Source organism: Podarcis melisellensis (assembly GCF_964234715.1).
Source record: "Podarcis melisellensis genome assembly, chromosome: 18".
Taxonomy (NCBI): domain Eukaryota; kingdom Metazoa; phylum Chordata; class Lepidosauria; order Squamata; family Lacertidae; genus Podarcis; species Podarcis melisellensis.
The window spans coordinates 2,823,226-2,846,073 of record NC_138536.1 but is presented as its reverse complement, the minus strand read 5'-3'; the positions used below and the strand labels follow the sequence as shown (position 1 = coordinate 2,846,073).

Here is a 22,848-nt window from a genome sequence, read left to right as displayed (position 1 = left end):
GATGGGGAGGAAACCCTTTATTTTATTTTATTTTTGGAAGACCGGGGCAGACCCTGCTACCAAGAGGAACATTTTCCGTGTTCTCGATTTCTGTGCGAATTTTTGACAAAAGAGACTCCATTTGAGGCAAGATTCGCAAGAGTGAGATTGAAGAGGTTGGGTTTGCAGAGCCCTCAAAAAAACCTTTTAAAATAGCTGCAGGATTTCGAGGTTTTGTTGTTTTTCAATTACGCCTTTTCCCCCAAAGCACGGATTTCCTGAGCAGCCCCCAACTCGCAATCCCATTTTACGTCTAATTCGCTTGCGAAAAGCGAAAACGGGAAGACTTTAGCTGGTAGTAAAAGGATTTGTGTTACATTTGTACAAACACTGTGTTTTGTTTTGTTTTGCGGGGTGGGTTCTGATTTTTTTGGGGGGGGGCTTGCAAACTCAGAACCCCTTTTTCCTTTCTCTCTCTCTGCATATCAAGTTTTAAATAAGACGTAATTTCAGGGTGTGTTTTTTCTCCCCACTTCTGGGGTTGTGTTTGTTCTTTTTTTCTTCTTCAAAGGAAATAATCAAATTTGAACGAGCAGCAAAGATATGCAATCTGTACAGCGTAGGTAGATTTTTTTGACTCAGGAAAGAAAATAAAAATCGAAAAATAAACCACGTTCTACCTCTGAAAAACAGCAGCAGGCTGCCTTTCGTCATGGCGGGGTATTCGTTTTTTTTGGGCGGGGGGGTTAAGGCAGCCTCTGCGTTTTGCGCTTTTTAATTTTCGTTTTGTTTTTTTCCGTTTGTTTGTTTCGTGTGTTGTTGTTGATTTCCTTAAGAAAGAATATCACGTTTTCGCAAAACATTCAGGTATTATTAACCTTTGTGACTTAAGAGAGAAATAAAATAATAAAAAAAACACTGAAAAAGTTTACATTTTATAACATTATTATTACAGATTGTATTTAAACTTCAGAAATATTTAAAACGATTGTAACCTTGTAAAGTTGGAGAAATATTAAAAAGGAAAAAAGAAGAGAAAAGGAGATTCAACCGAAGGTGTGTGTGTGTTTTGTGTGTCTGGTTTTTTGGAAACCTATTAAGTTCCCTGATCCCGTTTACAGTGGTACTTTGGTTCCCAAACTTAATCCGTTCCGGGAGTCCGTTCCAAAACCAAAGCGTTCCAAAACCAAGGCGCGCTGCTTTCCCATAGAATGTATTGCAAAAGGGATTAATCCGTCCCAGACTTTTCAAAACACAACCCCTAAAACAGCAACTGAACATGGATTTTACTGCCTGGCGACACCATCGGTCCGTAAAATGAAAGCAATAAACAGTGTACTGCAGTCGCGCAATCGATCCATCAGTAGCCGGACTGCGTTCCGCGCAGTCACAAAAACAAAACGAAAAAGAGCCGCAAAAATGCAAAATAAATAGCAAAACCAGACAGACCTCAGCGTAACGCTCAAATCGGAAGGGCAACACTCCAAACGGAGCACGTTCGGCTTCCGAAAAAGTTTGCAAACCAGAACACTTACTTCCGGGTTTGCAGTGTTTGGGTTCCAAGTTGTTTGAGTACCAAGGCGTTTGAGAACCAAGGCACCCCTTTATATGCATTTAAAGTGGTATCATACGACTTTGAACAGCCCCAACGCATCTGGGAATTGTAGCTGGATCAGGGTGCTGAGAGTCGATGGGAGAGCCTAGTTCTCCGGGAAGAGGGTTGTTAATTTGCTTTGGGAGTTGTAGCTCTGGGAAGGGAGTAGGGGGTTTTCACAACACCGCCCAGCACCCTGTAAAGGTAAAGGGACCCCTGAGCATTGGGTCCAGTCGTGGCCGACTCTGGGGTTGCGGCGCTCATCTCGCTTTATTGGCTGAGGGAGCCAGCGTCCAGCTTCTGGTTCATGTGGCCAGCAGGACTAAGCCGCTTCTGGCGAACCAGAGCAGCGCACGGAAACGCAGTTTACCTTCCCGCCGGAGTGGTACCCATTTATCTACTTGCACTGGTGTGCTTTCTTTTTTGAATTTAAATTCTTTGCTCATTAAAAATGTACATATCTATACAAACGTGATATGCTATCTTTATATATGAAGAAAAAAGGAAATGATGTAGGGAATAGAAAATTTGTAAAGGAACAAAAAAGCGGAAAAGAAAAAAAATAAAGATACGAAGTAAAAAAATTCAAAAGAGGAAAAGAAAAGAACATTATTTACAGAATGAGGGGCAGTATTTCAATAATAATAATTGAAAATTTGGACACAAATTTTAGTCCTTTTATTTTATTTCTTTTATTTTTAGTCCTTTTATTTCTATTTGACTTTATTTCTTTTATTTTACTTTTAGTTTAGTCCTTTTATTTCATCTATTTGTTGACCTGTTATATATATATCTTATTTAGAAGGGGGGGAATGACGTTTCTGAGTTTTTTTCAAGGAAATCCGCCCCAAATCTACACTTCCGGCACAGGGTTGCCATCAGTCCGGATATCCCCGGTCTCCGTCCGGGAAGTTCCGGACGCGCGCCCCCATCTGCGCATGACTATGGGCAACCCTCGCTTCGAGAGGAATCCATCAATCTCCCCTCACACCAAGACACACACAGGAAATCCCGCCTCCGCGACCGGAAGCGGCGGCTCTAGAACAACGCGCTGAGCGTTGACGGAGGAGGAAGTGCTTCTCGCGCCTCGCCGCTCGATGCTTTCTGGCCCCTGCGGGCCGCCGTCGTCGTCGTCGTCCCGGCGCGGTGACGTCGTCGTCGCGTCGAGGGCGGGGCTTGGCCTCCCGTCAGGGAGGAGGAGGAGGGAGGAGGGGACAAGATGGCGGAGGCTTCGCCGCAGCCGGGACGCTACTTCTGCCACTGCTGCTCGGCCGAGATCGCCCCGCGCTTGCCGGTGAGTCCCGGGGGGCCGGGGGCGGGCGGTCCCCCTTCCGCTCCGGGGCCGGAGGAGACGCCGCTCCGCACCGCCCGGCGGGGGAGGCCGGTAGACTGCGCTGCCCCGGGGAGGCTCCACTACGGGAGGAGGGCGCCTGGGCCTTCTTGGGGAGGGAGAGGCGGGGGGGGTTCTCCCCCAAGGCCCCCCCCAATTAAGAAGAGGGGAGGGGTAGACTGCCCCTTCCCCTGGAGGCTCCACTCCTCCCCTTATATAAGTCCTTTGGGGGGGGTTCTCCCCAAGGCCCCCCCCCAATTAAGAAGAGGGTAGACTGCCCCTTCCCCTGGAGGCTCCACTCCTCCCCTTATATAAGTCCTTTGGGGGGGGGTTCTCCCCAAGGCCCCCCCCCAATTAAGAAGAGGGTAGACTGCCCCTTCCCCTGGAGGCTCCACTCCTCCCCTTATATAAGTCCTTTGGGGGGGGTTCTCCCCAAGGCCCCCCCAATTAAGAAGAGGGTAGACTGCCCCTTCCCCTGGAGGCTCCACTCCTCCCCTTATATAAGTCCTTTGGAGGGGGTTCTCCCCAAGGCCCCCCCAATTAAGAAGAGGGTAGACTGCCCCTTCCCCTGGAGGCTCCACTCCTCCCCTTATATAAGTCCTTTGGAGGGGGTTCTCCCCAAGGCCCCCCCAATTAAGAAGAGGGTAGACTGCCCCTTCCCCTGGAGGCTCCACTCCTCCCCTTATATAAGTCCTTTGGAGGGGGTTCTCCCCAAGGCCCCCCCAATTAAGAAGAGGGTAGACTGCCCCTTCCCCTGGAGGCTCCACTCCTCCCCTTATATAAGTCCTTTGGAGGGGGTTCTCCCCAAGGCCCCCCCAATTAAGAAGAGGGTAGACTGCCCCTTCCCCTGGAGGCTCCACTCCTCCCCTTATATAAGTCCTTTGGGGGGGGGTTCTCCCCAAGGCCCCCCCAATTAAGAAGAGGGTAGACTGCCCCTTCCCCTGGAGGCTCCACTCCTCCCCTTATATAAGTCCTTTGGAGGGGGTTCTCCCCAAGGCCCCCCCAATTAAGAAGAGGGTAGACTGCCCCTTCCCCTGGAGGCTCCACTCCTCCCCTTATATAAGTCCTTTGGAGGGGGTTCTCCCCAAGGCCCCCCCAATTAAGAAGAGGGTAGACTGCCCCTTCCCCTGGAGGCTCCACTCCTCCCCTTATATAAGTCCTTTGGAGGGGGTTCTCCCCAAGGCCCCCCCAATTAAGAAGAGGGTAGACTGCCCCTTCCCCTGGAGGCTCCACTCCTCCCCTTATATAAGTCCTTTGGGGGGGGTTCTCCCCAAGGCCCCCCCAATTAAGAAGAGGGTAGACTGCCCCTTCCCCTGGAGGCTCCACTCCTCCCCTTATATAAGTCCTTTGGAGGGGGTTCTCCCCAAGGCCCCCCCAATTAAGAAGAGGGTAGACTGCCCCTTCCCCTGGAGGCTCCACTCCTCCCCTTATATAAGTCCCTTTTGGGGGGGTTTCTCCCCAAGGCCCCCCCAATTAAGAAGAGGGTAGACTGCCCCTTCCCCTGGAGGCTCCACTGCTGGGTGTTGCTTCGTCCCATTTATATAAGTCCTTCGGGGGGGAGGCGGGGGGTTTCTCCCCAAGCCCCCCCCCAATTAAGAAGAGGGGAGGGGTAGACTGCTCTTTGCCATGGAGGCTCCACTGCTGGGCGTTGCTTCCTTCTCCCCTTATATAGGTCCTTTGGGGGGAGGCGGGGGGGTTCTCCCCCAAGGCCCCCCCAATTAAGAAGAGGGGAGGGGTAGACTGCTCTTTGCCCTGGAGGCTCCACTCCTCCCCTTATAGTCTTTGGGGGGGGCATGTTTGCAGTGGAGGGTTTTGCCCATCAAGGTAAAGAAGGGTTGGGGGTGTTGCCCTCCCTCCTTCTCTCTCCCTTTTTGGGGGGCAGGGGGTAGACTGCACTTCCACCTGGAGGCTCCATTGCCAGGCGTTGCTTCCTTCTCTCCTTATATAAGTCCTCTTTTGGGGGGGTGTTTTTTGGGGGGCATGTTTGCAGCGGAGGGTTTCCCCCATCAAGATAGGTAGGTATGTGCCTTGTGGTTTTTTGCTTTGGGGGGAGGATAGTGCAGGCTCCCCTCCTTTCCCCTCCTCTAGGTGCCACTGCAAGGCTGGTTCTCGGGGGGGGGGTGTTGCCCTCCCCCCTCTTTTCTCTCTTTTTTTGTGGGGGGGGGATAGACTGTTCTCATACCTGGAGGCTCCACTGCTGGGCGTTGCTTCCTTCTCCCATTTATAGTCCTTGGGGGGGGGATGTTTTCAGCGGAGGCTTTTGCCCATCAAAGTAAAGATGGGTTGAGTGGGGAGGTGTTGCCCTCCCCCTTTTCTCCCTCTTTTTTTTGTGGGGGGGGTAGACTGCCCCTTCCCCTGGAGGCTCCACTGCTGGATGTTGCTTCCTCCCATTTATATAAGTCCTTTCTTGTAGGGGGTGTTTTGGGCCTGTTTGCAACAGGGAGGGTTTTGCCCCCTTGCTTTGGTAAACGGGGGGGGGGCTCCTCTAAAAGTGGTGGAGTTGTGTCCGTCGTTGGGGGCGCCCATCCCAGCTGCTGGATGGGGGGGGTCTCCCTCCCGTCTCCTCCAAACACAAGCCCCCCCATCTCTCTCTTACCCCCCCAGTTTGTCAAGCGTGGGTAGACTTCTCTTTCCCAAGGAGGTTCCACTTGATAAGGGCATTGATTATACGCCAGGCCACATATCAGGAGTCCTGTCTGGCCTAGTTTTTAAGTTGCATTTCAATCAATTGTTTTTATACTTGAGCCGAGTCTTGGCTGGGGAGGGCGGGGTATAAATACAATTTATTATTATTATGAGCAACGCCTGAAAGGAACAGCTTCCCCTCGTCGCCTGCCAGCAGCTGGTATCCAGGGATAGACTATGCTGGAACACAGAGGTTCCGGTCTGCGTTTGCAGATGAAATCGACTCTGTCAGCATGACTTCGATCTTTTCCTGCTTTCTCTTTCGCTATCTCTTTCTCGGCCTTGCCCGCCCATGTGTCTTTCCTCAACTGCTGTCTGAATCGAAGAATCATGGACCTTTTATTATTTTCTCCCTCCCCCCCAAAACCCCTGGCAGTTGTGCATGGAGCTGTGGTCGTGCCGAAATATATTTATTTTCGCAGAATTAGAACGGGAGCTCCGGAAAGCTTCCAGCCGGTCGTCCTGTCCCAAGCCCCTTGCAACACATTTTATTTATTTTGAAAAAGTGCAGGAGGTTTGATTGAATGGTACCCAAAGTGACAAATGTTGAACCTGTGGAACTCGTCGCCTATGAGGAAAGGCTTTTCGGGTGGGGCTGAGTTCAGAGAAAATGCGACTGACAGTGTGCAAAACAATGCGCTGTAGAGAAAAGTACCGTATTTTTCGCTCTATAAGACGCACCAGACCACAAGACGCACCTAGTTTTTGGAGGAGGAAAACAAGAAAAAAAATATTCTGAATCCCAGAAGCCAGAACAGCAAGAGGGATCGCTGCGCAGCGAAAGCAGCAATCCCTCTTGCTGTTCTAGCTTCTGGGATAGCTGCGCAGCCTGCATTCGCTCCGTATGACGCACACACATTTCCCCTTACTTTTTAGGAGGGGAAAAGTGAGTATAAATACAGTATATTTTACCCGCCTTCCTCATAACCATAGAATTCATGTAAGTCTAAGGAAGCTGAATGTCAGGAGATTTTTGGGACAGCTAAAAGGGAAGCTCTCCAGGCATCAGTGAGCTGAACTCCTCGAGAGGTGCGGAGGGTGGCAACACAAAAACGGGGCTTCTCTGCAGTGGCTCCCTGTTTGCGGGAATGCTGTCCCCAAGGAAGTTCACCTGGTGCCTTCATTATACACCTTTAGGCGCCAGGCAAAAATGTTCCTTTTTAACCTGGCTTTTGGTTGATCCGATTTACATCCTATTAAAATGTGGGGGATTTTTGTAGGAGCAGGGCTGTTGGGTTGTTGCTTTTACATTTATTACGTGTTTTGTGGTTTTTATATCTTGATTTTATTTCGTGAACCACCCTGAGACCCCTGTGTATAGGGCGGTAAAGGTAAAGGGACCCCTGACCATTAGGTCCAGTCGTGGCCGACTCTGGGGTTGCGGCGCTCATCTCGCTTTACTGGCCGAGGGAGCCGGCGTACAGCTTCTGGGTCATGTGGCCAGCAGGACTAAGCCGCTTCTGGCGAACCAGAGCAGCGCACGGAAACGCCGTTTACCTTCCCGCCGGAGTGGTACCTATTGATCTACTTGAACTTTGACGTGCTTTCGAACTGCTAGGTTGGCAGGAGCAGGGACCGAGCAACGGGAGCTCACCCTGTCGCGGGGATTCGAACTGCCAACCTTCTGATCGGCAAGTCCTAGGCTCTGTAGTTTAACCCACCCGTATAGGGCGGTATATAATAACAAAAACCTACGGAACTCTCTGCCACAGGACCGATCCATGGAGGAGGAGGAGGCTGGCATTGGGTACCAGCAATGATGGCTGTGTTCTTCTTCTGAATACCACTTGTGGGGTGTTTTGCAATTTTGCTCAGGCCCTGCTCAGGGGGCTTCCCATTGGGGCTGGGCCCGATCCAGCTCACAGGCCTTTCCCGAGGTTCACGCGTCCAGGATGATGGGAAACTTAGTCCTCAACTAGAGCTGCCGTGTTTGCAAAAAAAGCGAGAATCCGGACGCAAAAACGGCTGAGCTTTCTTTTGGTGCCGAAGCTGTTGAGCTCGTTTTGCAAAATCTCGAAGCTTATTGAGCTGGGCATTTCCTGGGCATTTGGACTGGTTTTCTAAAATTCCACCCGGACGCTTTTTCTGCTGAACGGATCCCAAATACATCCGGGGAGTTCTGGACATGTGGCAGCCGGCATCAGAAATTTGCCTGGCGTGTTTTGCGTCCAGCGCTGGTCCACTTGTGGCCGTGTGAAGATCTCTGGGCGCCAGGTTTTTGTGACGGACATTTCCCTCTGACCGACCTCCCTCCAGATTTCTTAAGCCATTAAGCAGAAGAGCTTCTTTAAAATAATAATAATAATAATCTGTCATCGTTGTCTCCCTTGCAGCGCTCAATTACGTGCTGGAGATAATAGTCTTGTTTAGATTTTGTTTTCCATAAAGAGCATAATTTAACCGCACTGAGAGTACATGTTGCGCCGGCTGTTTCGCCTTAGTCTGGTTGGGCAATGAGGGATTGTCTGGAAGGTGTGGGGAAAGAAATTGAGTTGCAGGAGGGAGAACAGGCCTGTTAGCATAAAGCCCACTTCCTCTCCCCGGGGCTTAGGCTGCGTATAAGTAGCTGCTCACCTTTGGGTGAGTACAGAACGCTTGCAGGCGACTAGCCAAGGTGGATCTGTGCACCCCGGTGCTGCATATGTTTAATACAGCCCTGTATACAGCCAAGGGAGGGACGCGGGTGGCTCTGTGGGTTAAACCACAGAGCCGAGGACTTGCCGATCAGAAGGTCGTGGTTCGAATCCCTGCGACGGGGTGAGCTCCCGTTGCTCGGTCCCTGCTCCTGCCAAGCTAGCAGTTCGAAAGCACCTCAAAGTGCAAGTAGATAAATAGGTACCTCTCCAGCGGGAAGGTAAACGGTGTTTCCGTGCACTGCTCTGGTTCGCCAGAAGCGGCTTGGTCCTGCTGGCTACATGACCCGAAAGCTGTACGCCGGCCCCATCGGCAAGTAAAGCGAGATGAGTGCCGCAACCCCAGAGTCGGCCACTACTGGACCTAACTGTCAGGGGTCCCTTTACCTTTAGACCTGGAGGAAAGGGATGTGGGAAGCGCTGTGAATTAAACCACAGAGCCTAGTGCTTGCCGATCAGAAGATTGGTGGTTCAAATCCCTGTGACGGGGTGAGCGCCCATTGTTTGTTCCCTGCTCCTGCCAACCTAGCAGTTCAAAAGCACGTCAAAGTGCAAGTAGATAAATAGGTACCGCTCCGGCGGGAAGGTAAACGGTGTTTCCATGCGCTGCTCTGGTTCGCCAGAAGCAGCTTTGTCATGCTGGCCACATGACCCGGAAGCTGTACACCGGCTCCCTTGGCCAGTAAAGCGAGATGAGTGCCGCAACCCCAGAGTCGGCCATGACTGGACCTAATGATCAGGGGTCCCTTTACCTTATACAGTCAAACCTCCGTTGTCGAACGTAATCCTGTTCAGCTTCCGAAACGTTTGACAACCGAGGCGCGGCTTCTGGTTGGTCGCAGGAGCTTTCTGCACTCAGCAGAAGCAAAAAAAGTACAGCGCAAACTGAAAGTGAAAATAACAGAGAGCCCCAGGCAGACCTAGCCTGTCTCCAGAGCAAACGGCTTTGAAGAATAAAGATAGTGGGAAAACGACTTCCGCCTTCGAGTAGACCTGAGTACCTTTTAAACACGAGGATGTAGCAGAATGGCGGCTTGCGTACTTTGTAAAACTTCATTCCCAGACCAAAAAGGTTGGGAGATAAATGCCATAGAGGAACTATTCTTCTTACCTGCTAAATAGAGACATCGGGCGGAAATTTGGCACCTGAACATCTTCCATGTGGTCACAATTGGGCCTGCGCCAGTATATTAGAGGGTGGCTGGGCTGCGGAGGGAGTGGGCCTCGCAGGGTTCTTTGGGAATGAGGAGGCCTTGCGCGAAATGCCGATGATTCGCCATATATAGCCTGGTCTGGAATTCCGAAATCGACACCGCCATGTCGATTTCGAACCAGTTTCGGGACGATTCGCCGATACATAGCCCAGCCCGGACACCGGGGTGCAGCTCCAAGGGCCTTCTGGCGGTTCCCTCCCTGCAAGAAACAAGGTTACAGGGAACCAGGCGGAGGGCCTTCTCGGTGGTGGTGCCCTCCCTTCAGATGTCGAGGAAATAAACAACTACCTGAATTTTAGAAGACATCTGAAGGCAGCCCTGTTTAGGGAAGCTTTTAATGTTTGGAGTTTTATTGTATTTTTAATATTTTGTTGGAAGCCGCCCAGAGTGGCTGGGGAAACCCAGCCAGATGGGCAGGGTATAAATAATAAATTAGTATTATTATTATTATTAGTTTTGCAGCTGTTAAGTATTTGCAAGAAAGCTCCTTGCAAAAGGAAGAAGGGCTCAACCCTTTAAAGGGACAAGCCTTGGTCACGGCAAACATCAATTCTTAAATGCGGGTTACATCTTGCAAGTGCCCCATCTTTCTCTGGGTGCGAGAGAGTCCCAATTGCGTGCATTTATTGTTGTTGTTGTGTCACAAACTAATTTGCACTGTTTTGCCCCCCTGCAGGACTACATCTGCCCGCGGTGCGAATCTGGCTTTATCGAAGAGTTGCCAGAAGAACCTAGGTAAAACCCAACTCTCTTATTCGGGACAAAATGAGATTTTGACGGTTTGCAGTTTTGGGTCCGCGGCAGGGTACCCTTTTCGGGCTTTTGGGGCCGCATTCTGGCAGCGGGCCAGAGCTTGCGGGCAAAAGCCGGCCTGGAGGGACAAGGAAGAGGAACGACGAGTCCTTAATTAACGCCCTCGCTGTTGTCAAGCACAGACCAATCGCGGATTGAAGGGCGCAGGCTCTCCGCAAGTTTCTAGTTCACATTAAGGAATCGGCAGCCGAGAGAGAGAGAGAACCAGACTTGTTCAGAGTTTCTCCTGCCTTAGATGTGTTTTTTTAAAGCAAGTGTCGACACTGATTTCTTGCCTGCTTGCCTTCAGCTCGCTCTTCTATCTCGAAATCTTTTCAGGAACGTCGAAAATGGATCCAACTCTTCGGCGTCGACCAGCGAGCAGAGCAGGCACCCGTTCGAGGTGAGGCACCGAGTGTGGCAGGTCGATTCTGCACCGTCGTGTTTTTGCCAGAATTTGGAAGCTGGGAGGGAAAGGATGGAGTTGGGCTGCTGGCGAAATCGCTGCTCGCCTTTGGGCGAGTTGGGCGTCATTTCCAAGCAACTAGCTTTGCAAGGCGGAGGTTATCTATGGCTGGAAGCGGAGGCTGATCTTTTTTGCGAACCGCCCTGATACCTCCGGGTATAGGGCTGTAAAGGTAAAGGGACCCGTGACCGTTAGGTCCAGTCGTGGCTGACTCTGGGGTTGCGGCGCTCATCTCACTTTACTGGCCTAGGGAGCCGGCATACAGCTTCCGGGTCATGTGGCCAGTAGGACTAAGCCGCTTCTGGTGAACCAGAGCAGCGCACGGAAACGCCGTTTACCTTCCTGCCGGAGTGGTAGCTATTTATCTACTTGCACTTTGACGTGCTTTCGAACTGTTAGGTGGGCAGGAGCAGGGACCGAGCAACAGGAGCTCACCCCGTTGCGGGGATTCGAACCGCCAACCTTCTGATCGGCAAGTCCTAGGCACTGGTTTAACCCACAGCGCCACCCGTGTCCCTTATAGGGCTACATATACCGTATTTTCCGCTCTATAAGAAGCACCAGACCACCAGACGCACCTAGTTTTTGGAGGAGGAAAACAAGAAAAAAAATATTCTGAATCTCAGAAGCCAGAACAGCAAGAGCGATCGCTGCGCAGTGAAAGCAGCAATCCCTCTTGCTGTTCTGGCTTCTGGGATAGCTCCGCAGCCTGCATTCGTTCCATAAGACGCACACACATTTCCCCTTACTTTTTAGGAGGGGAAAAGTGAGTCTTCTAGAGCAAAAAAATGCGGTAAATTCAATAAATGAATGAATGAATGAGGGCAGCGTACCTTTCTGGGGCGGGGCATCCCAGCGGTGGGCGGGGCCAGAGGCAGGAGTAGGCGGGGCTAGAACCTCGCACCCGTACACGAGGCGTCTTCCCAACGCCCCTGACCCTCTCCCCTTCCACTCCAGAACGCCGACCAGCACTTATTCACCTTGCCCCAGGGCTACGGGCAGTTCGCCTTTGGCATCATCGACGACACCTTTGAGTTCCCGGCCTTCGGGTCCAACGCGCAGCCCGAGGACAACCGGGACGCGGAGAACCGGCGCGAGAGGGAACACCAGTCCCGGCACAGATACGGCACCAGGCAGCCCCGGGCGCGGTTCACGGCGCGGAGGGCCGCCGGCAGGCACGAAGGCGTCCCCACGCTGGAAGGGTGAGAGGACCGACTCCGGCATAGCTGTCCAGCGTCCCTTATTTGGCGGGACAGTCCCTTATCCCAGTGCCGTGTCCCGCTGCTGTCCCTTATTGATGATGTCCCTACAATTTCCCGGGTTTCAAAGGAAGCAGCTCCTCTCCCTCCCTCCCTGCCGGCCAGGGAGGAGGGAGGCTCCAACTGTGTTGGTTGGCTGCCCGGCCCGCCCCCCTCCGGCCTCCTCTCACCAGCCTCGGCCCCCCGGGAGCCCCTTCCTGCTGGGACTGGCGGGAGCCTCGGGCCCTTCCGCCACCATCCTCCTCGCGGCCACCGAACTGAGCGTCTCTACCTGGGGCCTTCCCTCTGCCCGCCGCCACTCCCACTAGGCCATACTGTAGCTGCGCTGCCGAAGGACCCGGATGAGATGGGCAGCCTGGCGCGGCCGATGAATTGCTGAGGAGCCTTGAGAGGAGAGCGAGGGCAACCATAGAGAAAGCAGTTCAGAGGGAGGAGGAGGCGTGGGCAGATGTTCCAAGGGCTACAAGGGATGGGACCGCAAGCGCTTTTCCCATAGATTTGTAGTGGTAGACTAGCGTAGATGGTCTGATCTGTGGGTTTACTTCGGGCGCTATTCCCTCCCCTTCCTCCCGCCCCGCCTGATGGAACTGAGAGCTGCAGATGGAGCACGAGAGAAAAGATGCAGAACTGCAGCAGCATCTTCGTTTTGTGCAAAAACAGCTGGAGGGCCGAGTCTCGGGATGCCTGCTGTAGAGGCACGATGGTCAGGATCGGTGCTGGATCGGAGTCCCAAAGCGTTGAGGAGCGGCGTTCGCGAGTTTTCCTCTTTCTCCCGGCAGTCGGCTCACTTTTCCTTTTCTCCTCCTCCCTCCTCTTTGTGTAGAATCATCCAGCAGCTGGTCAACGGCATCATCGCTCCCACCACGATACCGAACCTCGGAGTGGGGCCTTGGTGAGTTCACGACGTCCGTCCCCCCCGTCCTTTTTCCCAGAGGCCCAGTATATCTGAAGGAGCATCTCCACCCCCATCGTTCTGCCCGGACACTGAGGTCCAGCTCCGAGGGCCTTCTGGCGGTTCCCTCACTGCGAGAGGCCAAGTTACAGGGAACCAGGCAGAGGGCCTTCTCGGTGGTGGCGCCCTCGCATCAGATGTCAAGGAAATAAACAACTATCTGACTTTTAGAAGACATCTGAAGGCAGCCCTGTTCAGGGAAGTTCTTAATATGTGATATTTTAGTGTATCTTTCATCTTTGTTGGAAGCCGCCCAGAGTGGCTGGGGAAGCCCAGCCAGATGGGCGGGGTACAAATAAATAATAATAATTATTATTATTATTATTATTATTATTATTATTATTATTATTATTATTATTATTATTCTGGTCCCGGCAGCAATCTTAACCCTTCCTCTCTGCTTCTCCCCCCCCCCAAAAAAACCCCATTTATCATTACCTTCCTGAAGGGGAGTCCTGCATTCGAATCCGATGGACTATGCCTGGGGAGCCAACGGCTTGGACGCCATTATTACCCAGGTAAAACCTCACTTCCATTTGTTCGTCGGTTTCTGCGTCGCTTCCGTCTTCTGCGGAGAGACTGTCCGCATTTCCAAAAATAAAATAAAAATCACTGAGGTCTCTCCTCTCAGTCTCTGCAGCTTGGGAGACGTCGGTGGGTTACTAGACCCAGGGGCCGCCTCAGCCTCCCCTGACCCAACCGGTAGTGGAGCAGCTGTAAGCGATGGCCCAGCTGGAGGCAACGAGGGAATCCCCGCATCTGGAGCCAGGGCAGGATCAGGCCCCTGACTCGGCCCAGCTGGTGCTTGTTGCAGGGGAACCTGTGCAGACTGGGACTCTTCAGGATGGTTCAAATGATGCCTGAGGCAAAGGATCCAATGCAGACTGAGACTCCTCTGGTTCCGAGTCCCAGGCCATCACACTATCTACCGTATTTTTTGCTCTGTAAGACTCACTTTCCCCCTCCTAAAAAGTCAGGGGAAATGTGTGTGCGTCTTATGGAGCGAATGCAGGCTGCGCAGCTATCCCAGAAGCCAGAACAGCAAGAGGGATTGCTGCTTTCGTTGCGCAGCGATCCCTCTTGCTGTTCTGGCTTCTGAGATTCATAATTTTCCTTTTTTTTTTTTCCTCCTCCAAAAACTAGGTGCGTCTCGTGGTCTTATAGAGCGAAAAATACGGTAGCTAGCCCACCAAAAAAACCCAGTTTAAATAAAACCTCCATGTACAGAAGCATGTTGCCATTGAATCCCAGTTCCTCTGGCCCAAAAGGTTGATAGCCATAGACCGCAAGACTTCAAGGACCGCCTCTGTCCATATGAACTGACCCAGACCAGATGGCTGGGGGGTCGCCAGTTCTGGATGGGGTCACACTTCCCCTGAAGGAGCAGGTTCGTAGCTTGGAGGTCCTTCTGGATCCATTGCTGTCGCTCGAGGCTCAGGTGGCCTCATTGGCCCGGAGTGCCTTCCATCATCTTCGGCTGGTGGCCCAGCTACGCCCCTATAATAAATAATAATAATAATAATTTATTTATATCCCGCCCTCCCCAGCCGAAGCCGGGCTCAGGGCGGCTAACAACAATAAAATAATACAACATTCTAAAATCATTTCATTATAAAACTAATTCAAATCAAATTGGTGGCAACCATTGGGCTGCAGTTCTGTGAGGATTGTCAAAGGAGGGAGTCAGGCTGTGCCCTGGCCAAAGGCCTGGTGGAACAGCTCCATCTTGCAGGCCCTGCGGAAAGCTGTCAAGTCCCGCAGGGCCCTGGTCTCTTGTGGCAGAGCATTCCACCGGATCGGAGCCACGGCCGAAAAAGCCCTGGCTCTGGTTGAGGCCAGCCTAACCTCTCTGTGGCCTGGGACCTCCAAGATGTTTTTGTTTGAAGATTGTAAGTTCCTCTGTGGGACATACCAGGAGAGGCGGTCCCGTAGGTATCTGGACAGGGATGGCCTAACTACTGTTGTCTGTGCTCTGGTAACCTCAAGGTTAGATTACTGCAACGCGTTCTACGTAGGGCTGCCTCTGGAGACGGTTCAGAAACCTAAGCCGGTGCAGAATTCAGCGGCCAGGTCGCTCACCAGACGGCAAAACAGTTTGAGTATATTGCACCGATCCTGGTCCGACTGCACTGGTTACTGATCAGTTTCCAGGCCCAATTCAAAGTGCTGGTTTTGACCTATAAAGCCTTAAACGGCTCAGGACCACAATCCCTCAAGGACTGCCTCTTTCCATTTGAACCGACCTGGACCCTGAGATCATTTTCTGTGGCCCTCCTTTGTGTGCCGCCTCCTCAAGAGGTCTGGAGGGCGGGAACACAAGAACAGGGCCTTCTCTACAGTGGCTCCCCATCTGTGGAACGCTCTCCCCAGGGAGTCTCACCCGGCGCCTTCCTTAGACACTACTAGGTCTTCAGCTATTTGACACCCTATATCCTTTTAAATGTGTTTCTGGGAGTGGGAAATGATTGCTTTGTTTCTCTTCTTATTTTTATTACGTATTTTGTGTTTTTTTTTATAATGTAGGTTTGGTATTCCCTGTTAAGGGAAGCTTTTATCATTTGGACTACTGTATTTTAATATTTTGTTGGAAGGCGCCCAGAGTGGCTGGGGAAACCCAGCCAGGTGGGCGGAGTATAAATAAATTATTATTATTATTTATTAGAGGTTATAGTCGGAGGGTAGATAGATAGATAGCCCTGTGAAAAGCTCTCCCACCAGATGTCAAGGAGATAAACAATCTGACATTTAGAAGACATCTGAAGGCAGCCCTGTTTAGGGAAGCTTTTAACGTTAAATGTTTTATCGTGTTTGTAATATTCTGTTGGGAGCCACCCAGAGTGGCTGGGGAGGCCCAGCCGGATGGGCGGGGTACAAGTAATAAGTTATTCTTGTTATTATCTGGAATCCCCACCCCTTTGCAACAAGGCGAGGACTCGAAGCATCTCGGGGCTTTTTGCGGGTGGCGCTGTAGGTAAAACCTCAGCGCCTAGGGCTTGCCGATCGCATGATCGGTGGTTCAAATCCCCGCGGCAGGGTGATCTCCCGTCTTTCGGTCCCAGCTCCTGCCCACCTAGCAGTTCGAAAGCACCCTTAAGTGCAAGTAGATAAATAGGTACCGCTTTCTAGCGGGAAGGTAAATGGCATTTCCGTGCGCTGCGCTGGTACTGGCTCGCCAGAGCAGGTTCGTCACGCTGGCCACGTGACCCGGAAGTGTCTCCGGACAGCACTGGCCCCTGGCCTCTTAAGTGAGATGGGCGCACAACTCTAGAGTCGGGCACGACTGGCCCGTACGGGCAGGGGTACCTTTACCTTTACCTCCCGCATCCCTGTTCTCTTCCAGCTTCTGAATCAGTTCGAGAACACGGGGCCTCCTCCTGCAGACAAGGAAAAAATCCAGGCGCTCCCCACAATCCACATAACAGAGGAACACGTAGGTGAGTCTCTTTTTTTCTTCCGCATTTCTTTTATCCTCTCACTCCCTCCCCCCCAAAATATACCGTATTTTTCACTCCATAAGATGCACCTTTTTTTTCCTCCTAAGAAGTAAGGGGAAATGTCTGTGCGTCTTAGGGAGCGAATGTGTGGTTGATCGCTGGCTCCCTTGGCCAGGCCTCCATTGCTGAATGTTCTGCAGATGGAGGCTGTTTGTCTCCCCAGCGACATGTGACTGGCTGATTAGATTATCTGTCTGGGAAGAAGCTGCAGAACTGAGAGCTGAACCCTGTAAGAACAGGATTTTTTTTCCCTTTGCAAAGGAAGCTCAACAACTTTGAGCTGAACCTCAAAAAAGGGGGCTTTTCCCCTTTGCAAAAGAAGCTGCACAACTTTGAGCTAATCCCCCCAAAACCGGGGCTTTCCCCCTTTCCTCCTCTAAAAACTAGGTGCTTCTTATGGAGCGAAAAATACGGTAACATCTCATGGCATCGCTTGTTTTTATGCTTGATTTTGCTGATTTCTCTCTCTGAGAGAGAGAGAGAGAGAGAGAGAGAGAGAGAGAGAGAGAGAGAGGGAGGGAGAGAGAGAGATACATACATACATACATACATACATACATACATGATGTTGTTGCTGTTGAGTCATTTAGTCGTGCCCGCCTCTTCTTGACCCCCTAGACCAGAGCACACCAGGCACTCCTGTCTTCCACAGCCTCCCACAGTTTGGTCAAACTCATGCTGATCGCTTCGAGAACACTGTCCCACCATCTCATCCTCCATCGTCCCCTTCTCCTTGCGCCCTCCATCTTTCCCAACATCAGGGTTTTTTCCAGGGAGTCTTCTCTTCTCCTGAGGTGGCCAAAGTCTTGGAGCCTCAGCTTCAGGATCTGTCCTTCCAGTGAGCACTCAGGGCTGATTTCCTTCAAAATGGAGAGGTTTGATCTTCTTGCAGTCCATGGGACTCTCAAGAGTCTCCTCCAGCACCAGAATTTAAAAGCATCCATTCTTCGGCGATAGATAGATAGATAGATAGATAGGTAGATAGATAGATAGATAGATAGATAGATAGATAGATAGATAGATAGATAGGGCCTTTGTAACTTCAGACAGGGTCAACATGGGGGCATCCTTTGGGGTGGGGGGGTGAAAAAGGGAATAGCAGAGCTAGTTTCTGCACAAAAACAGACTCGCACCCGCCTTTCTAAACCCTCTATCCAGACGAGCTGACAGCACGGTCAGAGGTCAAGGACCAGGGTTGAAACGTTGGTTGTGCAAACAGCGCAATCAGTGCCGGATTTACGTATAAGCTAAACAAGCTCTATCTTAGAGCCACACTCTCTTGGGGTCCCCCCAGAAATTTAAAGGAAAAAAGTCTGGGTGTACATTTCCAAAATATAAGATAAAAACAAAATAAAACCTACTGTAATGGTTCTAGGGGTTGCTCGTGCGTAAGTTGCCGCCCCTCCTGGCTAGGTTGCCTGGTTAAACCTTTTCTGTCTGGACAGCCCTTCACTTCGTGGCTGTTTCAGTCGCTGGCGGAATCCGTCAGTGGGCGTTTCTTGAACTTCTTCCAGCAAAGAGGTTCTTTGACGCCAAGTCTCCGCCTACTCTCCCTGCGCGGAAGTCTTCTGCGCAGGGTGGGTGTGGGTAGCGGAGGACCTGTGCTCTCCCCGCTGGTCTCCGGCGAGGAGTCCTGGAGCCCCCTCGCCGATTCCCCCATCTGCCCCCCTTTATCCCTGGTGTTACGCTGATTTCCTTCCCCAGCCGATGAGCTGCCTCTCTCCCTGCTGGGCCCTTCTCCAGCAGTGCTTTGGAGCCTTGCCTCCGCCTCGGGCTCCGATGGCAGTTCCCTGACACCTACGTACATACAGCAACAGTGTTTTGTGTTGTGTAGACTCCTAGGATATAAGTCATGGACCCCTTCTGCCAGTCTGCTCTCTAAAACAAGCATAGGCAAACTCTGGCCCTCCAGGTGTTTGAGACTACAATTCCCATAATCCCTAGCTAACATGACCAGTGGTCAGGGATGATGGGAATTGTAGTCCCAAACATCTGGAGGGCCAGAGTTTGCCTATGCCTGCCCTGAAGTATCACTGGTTTGCTCATTTCCATATATAGGGTGCCTACATTCTGCATGTGCAAATGGCTTGAGATACCTATTAGGTACATAAATTACCGTGTAGCATATATTGAACACAAAAAACAGCGGCAATTTGTTGTGGACAAAGGACAGCCGGACATAGAAAGGTCCCCATTACCTTCAGTAGCTTAGGGCGTCATCAAACCTAAATCCGGCCCTGGATGCGATTGTACCATATATATAAAGGTAAAGGGACCCCTGACCATTAGGTCTGACTCTGGGGTTGCAGAGCTCATCTCGCTTTACTGGCCGAGGGAGCCGGCGTACAGCTTCCGGGTCATGTGGCCAGCCGCTTCTGGCGAACCAGAGCAGCGCACGGAAACTCCGTTTACCTTCCCGCCAGAGCGGTACCTATTTATCTACTTGCACTTTGACGTGCTTTCGAACTGCTAGGTTGGCAGGAGCAGGGACCGAGCAAGGGGAGCTCACCCCGTCATTGCGGGGATTCGAACCGCCGACCTTCTGATCAGCAAGTCCTAGGCTCTGTGGTTTAACCCACAGCACCACCCGGTCCCTTTACCGTATATAACTCCAGTTAAATTCATGTAAATTGATGGTAGGGGCCAGAGAGTGTTTCACTTGACAGTTGGGGAAATTCCAGGGGAACAGGGCTGTAAATATTTTTTAAGGATCCAAACTCTTCCAGCCCACGTGGAAGGAAAAGTGCCCACAACCACACAAAAGGTTGTTGCTTTTTTCGCCAGGTCCCCCCCCTTTATTTATTTATTTATTTGTTTATTTATTACAACGCGGGCCAGTAAATCAACCCAAGGTTCCTTGTTCTGCAACCGCAGGTTCCGGTCTGGAGTGTCCCGTCTGTAAGGAAGATTACGAAGCGGGCGAGAGCGTCCGGCAGTTGCCCTGTAATCACTTGTTTCACGACGGCTGCATAGTTCCATGGCTGGAACAGGTGAGTTGCGAAGAGAGAGAATTTCAATACAGTGGTCCCTCGGTTCTCAAACTTAATCCGTTCCGGAAGTCCGTTCCAAAACCAAAGCGTTCCAAAACCGAGCCACGCTGCTTTCCCATAGAAAGTCATGCAAAACGGATTATTCCTTTCCGGACTTTCAAAAACAACCCTTAAAACAGCAATCTTGTCAGGATACAACCTCAATCCCTTAGCCGCCATCCATCCTCCAACCGCAAAACCACAAACCTGTTGGGAGTTTTTCAGAGTGCCAATGGACAGAGAGGTGCTCTGATTGATTTTTTTGAAAGCTCTTGACGGCCTCAGTTGTGTATACCTGAAGGAGCGTCTCCACCCCCATCCTTCAGCCTGGACACCTAGGTCCATCTCCGAGGGCCTTCTGATGGTTCCCTCACTGCAAGAAGTGAGGTTACAGGGAACTAGGCAGAGGGCCTTCTCGGTGGTGGCGCCCGCCCTGTGGAACGCCCTCCCTTCCGATGTGAAGGAAATAAGCAGGTATCCTATCTTTAAAAGACATCTGAAGGCAGCCCTGTTTAGGGAAGTATTTAATATTTAACACTGTATTGTTTTTAACACTCGATTGGGAGCCGCCCAGAGTGGCTGGGGAAACTCAGCCAGATGGGCGGGGTACAAAAGGACCCCTGACCATTAGGTCTAGTCATGGCTGACTCTGGGGTTGCGGCGCTCATCTCGCTTTACTGGCCGAGGGAACCGGCGTCCAGCTTCTGGTTCATGTGGCCAGCAGGACTTAGCCGCTTCTGGCGAACCAGACCAGCGCACGGAAACGCCGTTTACCTTCCCGCCAGAGTGGTACCTATTTATCTACTTGCACTTTAAGGTGCTTTCAAACTGCTAGGTTGGCAGGAGCAGGGACCGAGCAACGGGAGCTCACCCCGTCATTGTGGGGATTCGAACACCGAACTTCTCATTGGCAAGTCCTAGGCTCTGTGGTTTAACCCACAGCGCCACCCACGTCCCGTTGGGCGGGGGATAAATAATTAATTATTATTATTAAAGTCAAGTGCCAGTGTCAGAAATTAGACCGGGCGTCTAAGGAAGGCAGGGCCCGTCTCAATTTCTCCCTTTTCGCGTTTCGTTCCAGCACGACACCTGCCCCGTCTGCCGGAAGAGCCTCAGCGGACAGAACACGGCCACCAACCCCCCGGGACTCTCGGCGATGAACTTCGCCTCCTCGTCTTCCTCCTCCTCCTCCTCCTCCTCTAGCTCGCCGAGTAACGAGAACGCGGCGAACAACTCGTGAGAGCGGAACGGCGGGGCGGGAGGCTGCCGGGGGGGGGGGTCGGGAAGCGAAACACACCTTTCGAAAGCAAGCAAAAAACGAAACAAAAACGTCGCTGCTCTCGCGCCCCTTTTGTCGCCTCGCCCCCTTCCTCCCCACTGGCGAAACTGGGGGGCGGGCGGGTTTCTGTGGAGGGGTGGGGATGGGAGAGGAAACCCCCCCTAGTCCTGGAACAGAGCAAAGGGGGCAGGGTGTGGGGCAATGGAACCCCCCCCACCGACACATTTCCCCCGTGAACCGCGATGACACCGATGTCCTCTTCTTCACACACAACACACAAACTCACCCTTGTTTCTTCGCCCCCGCCAAGGGTGTTTCGGGCGCTCTCGCGTTTTGTTTTCTCCGGGGTGGGTGCGGGGGGTACGAGGGAAGCCCACCCTTTTTAAAAAAAACGCGGACTCTTTGAGGAAAAACCCGGCAAAGGAACGTGGAAGCACTGAAGTGAGACTTTTTGGGGTTTTCTCTCTCTTTTTTTTTGAGCGGAAATCGTTTCTGTTAGTAGCTTGGTTGTTTTTTTTAAAAGCATTTCGACCATCTTATTTTGGGGGGGGGGGCTCTCTTTTCAGTTCCTTAAGCCTTTTGACGTTCCCTCTTCCCTCCCGTCCCAACCTAATGGATTTTTCTACTTCCTAGCTGGGAGAAGGAAAACCAGCCAAGGAAGGAAATTTTTTTGGGGGGGGTGGTGGGGACAGGTCATGTGCGGAAAGCATACCCTAACGACCGGACCCACATTTTCAGGCTCGTTAGTTTCCTCTCCTGTTTTAACATCACCCTTTCCCTCCCCCCCTTTTTTTTCTTTTTTGGGCAGTCCGGCGTTGAGAAAGGGGTTTTTATAATGTTAAATTATTACTGCTGTTGAAATAAACGGACATTTCAGCTCGGATCCTGTACACGCATGTTTGGGTTCGTCCCGCATCTTCGAGTTATAAACGCCTGATTTGACACGGTGGCCTAATTTTATCGCCTCCTTGGGAGAAACCCTCAGTCGGTGGAGCGTGAGAGTCTGAATTTCAGGGCTGTGGGTCCGAGCCGCACGTTGGGTGAAAGATTCCTGTGTTGCAAGGCATTCGTGGTCCCTTCTAACACTATGATCTAGGAACTTGTCCTGGAATGGAAAATCAGACCTCAGATCTAAGTCTGGGGTGGCCAACTTGACATCTTGATCCCAACTGTCATCCATGTTGGCTAGCAACAGCAGGAGTTGAAAGTCCTTTTACATCTGCAGGGATGTCCCTGGTCTTAGAAGAAGCAATTCTTCTCTTCTGGAGGGAATGTCTCTACAGTGGTACAGTGGTGCCCCGCAAGACGAATGCCTCGCAAGACGAAAAACCTGCTAGACGAAAGGGTTTTCCGTTTTTCGATGCGCTTCGCAAGACAAATTTCCCTATGGGCTTGCTTCGCAAGACGAAAACGTCTTGTGAGTCTTGCGATTTTTTTCACTCCCCCCCTTTTTCTAAGCCGCTAATAGCCTTTTAGCTGCTAAGCCGCTAAGCCTTTAATAGTCGCTAAACCGCTAATAGCGCTAAGCTGCTAATAGGTTTGCTCCGAAAGACGAAAAAACCGCTAGACGAAGAGACTCGTGGAACGGATTATTTTGGTTTGCGAGGCACCACTGTACCCTGGTTCTCTTAGGTTTCCTGTTTAAATTGCTCCTTCACTGGGATTAGAAGCTTGAACATCTTCGGTTAAGGCTGCGAGAGATTCACAGTCCATGTAGAAAATACTTTATTTAAAAAAAAATAATAATCAGGGCTTTCACCCCTAAAATACGTTTAGGGGTGGTCTCATTTTAACTCAAGAAAAATCACCATTTTGTAGTTCAGATCAGCCCTTCACGGGGACTAGAAACTTGATCTGCTGGATCAGAGGCCAGTGGCCCATGTGGTCCAGCCTTTTGCCCTCACAGTGGCCAAATTCCCCCATAGATAGAGCCTAGGAATCCAAATACACTGTCTCTGGAGCTGGGGGTTCCACAAGCTCAGGAGTCTCGGCGTATTGGCCCAAACCTGTGACGTCACCAACCATCTCTTTCCCCGCTAAATGTAATTTTTTAATTTGCTGTGTACCTTGTAGACAATACAGTGGTACCTTGGTTCTCAAACTTAATCCGTTCCAGAAATTGCGTTCCAAAACCAAAGCGTT

General features: G+C 51.5%; 1 protein-coding gene across 1 annotated transcript; it reads left to right on the top strand.

Annotated features, from left to right (window-relative positions):
- Window positions 1-2,711: 2,711 nt before the first annotated feature.
- RNF126 (ring finger protein 126) lies at window positions 2,712-21,648 on the top strand. The gene is made up of 9 exons (XM_081895823.1): window positions 2,712-2,867; window positions 10,112-10,170; window positions 10,567-10,630; window positions 11,651-11,895; window positions 12,776-12,844; window positions 13,353-13,422; window positions 16,245-16,338; window positions 19,273-19,388; window positions 20,509-21,648. Exons 1-9 carry the CDS (start codon window positions 2,793-2,795, stop codon window positions 20,665-20,667), a joined length of 951 nt encoding a protein of 316 aa, XP_081751949.1. The 5' UTR covers window positions 2,712-2,792; the 3' UTR covers window positions 20,668-21,648.
- Window positions 21,649-22,848: the final 1,200 nt, after the last annotated feature.